Genomic DNA, 8,756 nt, shown 5'->3' with positions numbered 1-8,756 from the left:
AAACGTTGAGCCCAAAACTGAGCCAGCCTGCGTCTCTCCTGTTCAGACGCCTACGCCTGTCAATGATTTATCGAAAACAGAGCACACTAAAAGCTCATTCCGCATTCACAGGATGAGGAGAATGGGGTCAGCCTCCAGGAAAGGAAGAGTCTTTTGTAATGCGTGTGGCAAAACTTTCTATGACAAAGGTACCCTTAAAATCCACTACAATGCTGTTCATCTGAAAATCAAGCACCGGTGCACTATTGAGGGCTGCAACATGGTCTTCAGCTCTCTCAGAAGCCGCAATCGCCACAGTGCTAACCCCAATCCACGCCTCCACATGCCTATGCTAAGGAATAATCGTGACAAAGATCTAATCCGTGCTACATCAGGTGCCGCTACTCCGGTCATAGCAAGTACAAAATCCAACCTAACTTTAACAAGTCCTGGGCGTCCACCGATGGGGTTTACCACTCCCCCTCTAGATCCTGTACTACAGAACCCTCTTCCCAGTCAGTTGGTGTTCCCGGCTTTAAAGACTGTCCAACCTGTACCCCCTTTTTACAGAAATTTACTTACTCCTGGAGAGATGGTGAGTCCTCCAACCTCACTCCCTACCAGTCCAATAATACCAGCAGTGAGTGGCTTGGAGCAGCATCCCCCTCCTCCTTCAGAGTCATCAGTACCTTCAGTGCTGATGCCCACCCCAGAGCCTAACGCTGACCTTGCGCCCAAGAAGAAGCCAAGGAAGTCGAGCATGCCGGTTAAAATTGAAAAGGAAGTTATTGACACTGCCGATGAGTTTGATGATGAAGACGAAGAGGTGAATGACAGCAGCACAATGGTGAATGACATTGGTCATGACAATCACTGCCATTCTCAGGAGGAAATGAGCCCAGGCCTGTCTGTGAAGGACTTTTCCAAAAGTGACAGAAGCCGATGCATTTCCAGACCAGACATAAGAAGGGCAGACAGCATGACATCAGAAGACCAGGAGCATGAAAGAGACTATGAAAATGAGTCAGAGTCATCAGAGCCCAAATTGTGCGAGGAATCCATGGAAGGCGACGATCGCCTCCATGAACCTGGTGAAAAATCTATGATGCGCAGTGACAGACCAGATGAAAACCACAATGACTCTTCCAACCAGGATGTCATTAAGGTGAAGGAAGAGTATACAGACCCTACCTATGATATGTTCTACATGAGCCAATATGGACTGTACAATGGAGGCAGTGCCAGTATGGCTGCCCTTCATGAAAGTTTCGCTTCTACATTCAACTACAGCAGCCCTCAGAAGTTCTCCCCAGAAGGTGAAATGTGCTCCAGTCCAGACCCCAAGATCTGCTATGTGTGCAAGAAAAGTTTCAAGAGTTCCTACAGTGTGAAGCTTCACTACAGAAATGTTCATTTAAAAGAGATGCATGTCTGCACAGTGGCTGGCTGTAACGCTGCGTTCCCATCACGGAGAAGCAGAGACAGGTCAGTAAATATTAATTGATTTTCTACATTATTAAATGTGTTGAATTATGTAAGAATAGGCAGTTTAGGATATATGAAGAAATAGAGAGATGAACAGTAATGACAAGTGACAATCGTGTTCCCATGACATTGAGAGAGTTTTATCACTTTAAGATTTTCATTGTTGCTTGGCATTCAGAATAGCATATACTGTGCCATCCACTTAAGTGACTGGATAGGTAATAAATGTCATTATTATTTCTGTGTGCCTGTGAACATTTGTATAGTACTTCTGTTTATAAGCTGCAGCTTTCATTACATTTATTTTCTTCTCCCTGCAACTTTTAAATCAAGAAAAGCTTCTGTTTAATATATAATAAATTATATACAATACAAGTATTTCCATGCATGCATATCAAACCATAGCACTAGGAAGGAGGGGAAGGGGTGGATGGATGGTTGGATGAATGGATGGAGAGAGAGAATGGAAGGACTGGAATAAAGGAATGATTTCCATCCCCACAGAGTCATATAAAAGCAAGCAGGAAGCATTAGGAGACAATTCTTCTCTCAAATTTAAAAAACTAGCTGCTATGTTGTAGCAAGAACAAGTAAATATTAAGAAAACAGTTGTGTCTTTTTTTAATAGAACTTATAAACCTCTCTATCCACTATGGTCATTTACTCAAGTTTATCTTCTGTTCTGCATGTGAGCAACTCTCTTCTCCACTGCTGGGAATTATGCACACTCAGAGAGGAGAGGCTAGACCCCTACATATTTTTAAGATCAGCCAGGGTATGTTCTGCCGGCCCTTCAGATGACATCATGCCCTAGCTATGCTGCATCAGTACTGAAAGAGCTGGGCTTAAACAGAAGCAGCTGGTCCTTAAACTCTTAGGTTTTTGGGGTTTTTTTTATACACTACTCTTTTTGATTCCTGAGGAAAATGTAATATAAATGGAATTTGTCAAGGTGGCAGGATAACACAGTTATTTCATACTTGTGGATAAAAGCTCTTGCATGTGATGATGATCATATTGTCACATAACAAAATCTCCCTGGTTCATGGAGTGATGGTGAAATTGGGTTGTCTCTTTTCCTTTACCTGTGTTTCATATGTTTTCATTATGCTGTAAAAATTCAGCAGACACAGGAAGGAAATGAAACCTAGCTAAACATTTCACACACAGCTCCTCTTTTTTTTTTTTTTTTGGTTGAAACTGATGTGGTTTGAAAGTGAATATATCATGTCATATAAAATTAAAGCAAGTTAGTATTGACGATACTACGATACTGAGGAGCCAAAATTCACCATTTTGATCATTTTGATGGACACTCCAGTCCCCAAGTATCTCATGCCTTTTGTTACCATTTATGAAATCCACTGAACAGAAATATAGGAACACACAAAAGAATACACGTTCAAAACAGTTAAGAAGGACAATCCAGAAAGTTCATGTTTTAGTAGAATGAAACCACTGGGCATATGAAGCAGGTAAAACTAAATTACTTGCTTGGGGTATCCTGATAACATTTATGAGGCTTGAATTTGACAAGGAAAACGTGAGTCAGTGGCATAATCTTTGCTGAGTTTAGATGTGTGCAGCCCCCTTCAGTTCCTGAAATTGCACAGGTTTTGTTAGTCTAGAATTTGGCTTGGTTGGTCTGTTTCCTCAAGTGAATTATGAACAGCCAATCATCTACTAAGCCAAACAGCTTTGCATTCAGCACAGGAAGTAAGAAATGGCTAGACTTAGGATTTGAAATTTTATGCAATATGTTAAATTTCAGGAGGAATCCATTGATAGTTCATGCTAATAATAAAGTTAACATAGTAAAGATGTATATATTCTAAGAAAGAGATGACTGTGATGAAATAGATAAAATATTTCTGAGACAAGAACATTTAAAAAGGGCACATTTTGAAAATATTTTGTGAACTGTGTAAGATATTCCTGTTAAGCTTATGGAAAGCAAACTCTAAGTTAAAAAAGTGATTCAAGAACTTAAAACACAGGTCACATATTTAAAGATAATTTAAGTGTTATCTTTGCCTATCATTTTGAGTTGTGTAAGGCACGAGATCATCTTTTTGTGTCATTCCACTCGTAACATTCAGGATAAGTTTCAGTTGTGTGTTGCACTTAGGATAAAAGCAATTTGTAGGCATGTTATGTCCTTTAATTGCAAAGATTCAAGGGTGGTTATACCCTTCAAAAAATTCAAAGGAGTGGTACAGTTTGTGTGCCCATTCAGGCTTATGTTATTGTAAGTTCATTATCACTCCAGGTTTGCAATAGTCATCTAGAAATGCTTTCAAAGAACCAAATAATACTCTTAGGGTTCTTGATAATTCTTTTAGATACTTGAGAGAGAAACATCTTTAAAACTTCCCTGGGCTTTCCATTCTTATGCAGAAGTGCAGTGACTAGGAATATGCAGAAATGAAAGCATATGTACAGCATATAAAAGAAGGTAGATGAAAGATTTAAGTAAACAATTCAAACATTTTTTAATAATTCCTCAAAAAAAGGATTTTTAAAAAAATAAAGTTAGGAATTAAAGTTAAACTAATATAGTCTCCTCTTTCCCCCCTTTTTTTTTCCCCCCCCAAACTGCTTAATTGCCCTAAAAATTTTTCTATTTGATTTGTTTTTCATTTTTGCTGATATTCCTCCTATAGAGGTCTAAAAACTCGTAACTCCAGTTATGTTTTAAAAGAAAATGCAAACTTAATGGAGATAAATAACACTCAATGATCCATTTTACTTCCTTTAGAGGCATCTGATATGGCTTAAGACCTTTTCCAATGCAATTCTAGTTTGTCAAAATTTTTATTATATTCCCCTTGCCCTGTACATACACAAAACTCCCAAACTGTTGACAGTGGGGGCAGCTGTTGTAAAATGGGCTTTGAAAGGGTGGGGTTCTGGTACAAACTTCTGGTTACCAGGGGCAGTGGATTGTGTCAGGAGCAAATGCAGTGCTACTTTGATTGAAGGAGGGGTTTTTATCCATGTCACAGCTGCAACTCTCCATTGTGGAATTCATCCTGTAGCAATTCCTGTTAAGAATTGACTAAATCCTGCTTTACCATGCCTACATCATTTGTGCCAAGGTCAACTCCTGTATAAATATCCTTCTGCCAGAAGGAATATCTTGACTAAATACTGCTATTCCTTGTAAATCAGCGTCAAGATAACGAGAAGATTCAGGAGTTCCACCTCATGTGTTTTATCAACACAGCGTAGAGGAAAGCAATGCAGAGTCCTGGCCCTTACTTTTAGTGACCCAGAAATTCTGTTTTCACTTCTAAAAATGAGACAGTATTGCTTTGGAATACTGAGGTTCCACTGAGCCCAGATTTTTTTTTTACAGGGGCTTTTTTTCATCACATTCTGAGCTACAAGTAACATCACTCATCAAATCAACCCTATACATACCTATATCTTTGGTCTCTTCCCCAGACAGAGAAGTCCCTGTGTCTTTCTTTCCCTGGAAGCACTGTACTTGTGAAAACCACTTTTTCTTGCATTCTTCACTAGCCACTCCCTGGATTAGCTGTTCCTCCATTTCTGTTTCTGTATTTAATTCGGATGTCCTTTCTTCTAAAGGCAATATGTTCAAGCTACAGCTTGTTGCAAGAAGGTGATGGAAAGTAAAGAGGAAAAGAGACCTTATTCAAAATCATGTCAGTGGTCAGAAGCAATATCATAAGCCACCTTTTGAACAGAAACACATCTTTTCCAAATAATGTTTTAGATGGAAAAGTGAGTGAAGGGAAGAAAATAAGCTCCTGTGAAAACAGTGGACTTGAATGGAAAGAATTGTCCGTGTAAAGTAAATTGTGTCTGAACTCAAAAGAGATCTGCTTTTGAGTGGGGCCTGTGGCCCCAGTGGTTAGATTCCCCTGGGATCTGCTTCCCAGACTCATCTTTGAGCCCTGCCCCAGCAGATACTGACTTTGCCTTAGAAAACAGGAATGTATGCTTGGTCCTTGAGGCCAGCAGTGAGGTACATTCAGCTCAGGGAATGATCCTGCGCTGTGGGTGAGACAGGAGGATAAGAGGAGGGAATGGTTATTTCCTGTCCAAAGAGAAAGCAGTGCCAAAGTTTTGTCTAAGAGCCTGTGATGGTGAGCCCATGCAGAAGTGATGATCTGGAAGGTGAAGCTTAGAGCAGTTGGCTTCATTTCTGGCTCTCACCTTAAAAGCCAAGAATTTTGTGGTCAAAAATAGTGATGAAACAGGAGGCAGGTGGACCTTCTGCCTTCACTAAGTCTTGTTCAGAAGCTGCTGATAGATCTGAAGGAGAGATACAGCCATCTTCTCTGCCAGCCCTAGTGAGCGCTAGATCCCTGTTTCACCTCAGCACTGACACTGTTAAAATCTGTGTTTCTTAAACTAGGACACAGCATTTGTAACAATATGTTACCATGTTTTCCTTCCTCTCAGTGTATGCCAAATAAAGAAATTCTCAGTGTGCTTGTTCAGAGGAACAAAGCAAGAACTTTTCACTTTGTCTTTCTGCTACTAAAGTGGGACTATTAATTTGGTCAGGTTTGTCTTTAAATTTTCTCACAAAGTGAGCATGTGCGTGTGTATGTGTGTTCCACAAGATGGGAAAGGTGATTGAGCCTGATGAATAAATTTAAAAACAAAATAATATCTGCGCAGGGTGACTTATAAATAAATATGAGGCAATTATTGGTGCCAAGTGTGATCATGCCACTTGATTGCTAGTTAAATCAGTCCAGATTTAAACATGTAAACTTCTTGATTTGTATGGAGTAAGACATCTGTAGGTGGTTTATTAAAACCTGCTGATGTCTCCAGAACTAAATTTGTGTGGATATAGGCCTCTGGGTAGCTGTATTGAAAAAGCAGAGACATACTTTTTGTCTGGTTACCTGACTGCCAGCCCTTTACAGGTGTACTTGAATAAATTAACATCAGTTACCTATGATGAGCCACTGCATACATTATCAAGGGAGGTGAAGATGTGAGAAAGCTGCTACCTGTCTCCTGTTACCACCTCCTTGACACAACAGCAGCCATTTTTTCATCATTCTACTATGCTTGCGTTCTTCTACAGATAGCTTCTTAGATAACTGTTTTATATAAATGCACTCAATTCTGCAGACAGATAGCTCCAAGAAATAAGGTATTTCACACCAGTCCAGGATAATTCTTACTGTATTGCCCCTGATCAAATTAGCTGTCATGTGCAGCTTGAATTTCCTCCAATAAGAATGAGGAAAACAGGTTTGAAGACATTAGGTGTTTGATGAACCATTTGTCGAGAGACAAAAGGGCTATTTTATACATTTTTAAAAATATAAACATATGTACACCTATACTACTGTTTCTGGACATGATGTAGTTCATGAAGAGACTATCTGCATATCCAATACAATTGTATGAACCATTAGGTTTTCCCTTGCAGAGTCACTAAGATGTGTGTCACTGCTAATGTTCACATAACTCTTCCTTACCCAAGAGAACCTGGATCATAAAAAAGCATTTTGTGACACCCCTAACACAGAGCTAACCTTTTCCATGAGTAGTCATATTGAACACAGGCTGCCTGTCATATTGTATACTCACCAGTATGAGCAAGAAAAGCAGAATTAAGACTAGAATGCATAGAGCTGATTACTTCCTAAGATTATTTTTTAACTTAAAAGAATAAAAAATTGAAACAAGCCCTGAAGAGGCTACTTATGAGAGTAAAGATTGCAGGATCAGCTCTGACATGGGGGGAGGTCTTTTCCAACTACACATATCCATTTGTTTAGGGGTTGAGTTGGAGGCAGCGGTTGTTTCTTAAAATGGTGTGCTGCCTTCATTATCTTGTTCTCTATTGGTACACTTTGAGAATAAGAGTGCAGTTTCTTGTGTAGTGCAAAAAGTCTCATTTTTGTGTGAACTCTAAAAATACGTCAAGGATTTTTTCAGTGACCTGAAAAGTTTGTTTAAATAAACTGCTACACCAGGATCAAGATAGTTGGTAAGCATAAGGAAAGCATTGAAAATACTAGCAAAACATGCATTTAGCAGTATTTTCCCCTGGTATGTGTTGTGACAAATAGTATATATGTTAATTTGTTTTGTCCAAGTTTCCTGCGCAGGTTCTGTGTGGTTTATGTTCAGTGACAGAGATTATTTGGGAAGACAAGACTGGGAACATAAATACTTATTCATAATATCCTGGTTGCCTCTGGGTTCCTAGGAAATAACTGGAAGAACCAAAACTCTTCTCCAGAAAGTGGGAGAAAATTGATTATTTTCCATTTATCTGAGTAAATGTAAAGATGTTCCCCATATACAGAGATGTCCCATCTTCTCTTGAGTCTTTTGGAAGTGGGGTAAACATCTACATACGTTAGTCCCTGCAGAGAAAGTCTCTAGCTGTCCTTTTAAACTTCACAGCAGAAGGCTGTGAGATTTCTGCTACGCTGGAGGAAGCTGTACCTCACAGATGCAAGCAGCAGGGCACTACCCCCAAAAGCCTGGGCGCGTGACAGTGGAACAAGACCCTGCAACCTGAGAGATGTAGTACTCTCAGCTGGAGGAGTCTGGGGCAAAATAATGAAAGGGGAGGCAGACACATCTGTGACAGGAATAGGTGTGTGTTCACTTCCCTTTGGAGTTATAGCTCTTGATGAAGGATAGAGACACTAAGTAGGCAGGTAGATCCTGTCATACATACACACATGATAACGTTCATGTGTTAGCCGTGCTTTTCTGTCTGAAAAGAGAAACTGTCACCTGAAGAGACAAACTTTGCATCGGATCTTATGGCCTAACCAAGGGTTGCTTGTAGATGAGGCCATTTTCTTCTCTCCCCTTAATGATGATGATACTTCTCCCCCTAGATTTGAGCCTTTTCAATCCTTAAAGCATAAGTGAATGTGCTGGGACATATCTGAATTGGAGACCTGATCACTGCCTACAACTACCTGAAAGGAGGTTGTGGAGAAGTGGGTGTTGGTCTCTTCTCCCTAATGACAGATGATCGCACGAGGGGGAATGGACTCAAGCTGCGCCAGGGGAGGTTTAGATTGGACGTAAGGAAGAAGTTCTTCACCGAAAGGATTATCACACACTGGAACAGGCTGCCCAGGGAGGTGGTGGAGTCACCATCCCTGGATGTGTTTAAGAGACGGGTGGATGAGGTGCTGAGAGATATGGTTTAGTGGCGGACAGATACAGTTGGACTGGATGATCTCTAAGGTCTTTTCTAACCTAGTGATTCTATGATTCTATGAATTAAAGTTAACATTTACCTGAACATAAGAAAACTGGTGAGG

At 40.1% G+C, this 8,756-nt stretch overlaps 1 protein-coding gene across 1 annotated transcript in view; it reads left to right on the top strand.

Annotated features, from left to right (window-relative positions):
* BNC2 (basonuclin 2) overlaps nucleotides 1-1,483 on the top strand; it is a gene marked incomplete at its 5' end in the record, with an annotated part of 91,224 nt that extends 89,741 nt beyond the window's left edge. Inside the window, 1 exon segment of the mRNA XM_010152979.1 lies at nucleotides 1-1,483. This exon segment is cut by the window's left edge and continues 15 nt beyond it. Within this exon segment, the coding sequence (XP_010151281.1) occupies nucleotides 1-1,483 (1,483 nt within the window).
* Between the last annotated feature and the right edge of the window lie 7,273 nt (nucleotides 1,484-8,756).

Source organism: Eurypyga helias, unplaced genomic scaffold (assembly GCF_000690775.1).
Source record: "Eurypyga helias isolate BGI_N326 unplaced genomic scaffold, ASM69077v1 scaffold3906, whole genome shotgun sequence".
Classification (NCBI taxonomy): domain Eukaryota; kingdom Metazoa; phylum Chordata; class Aves; order Eurypygiformes; family Eurypygidae; genus Eurypyga; species Eurypyga helias.
The sequence above is the reverse complement of the archived record's forward strand: the minus strand, read 5'-3'. Positions and strand labels throughout refer to the sequence as shown.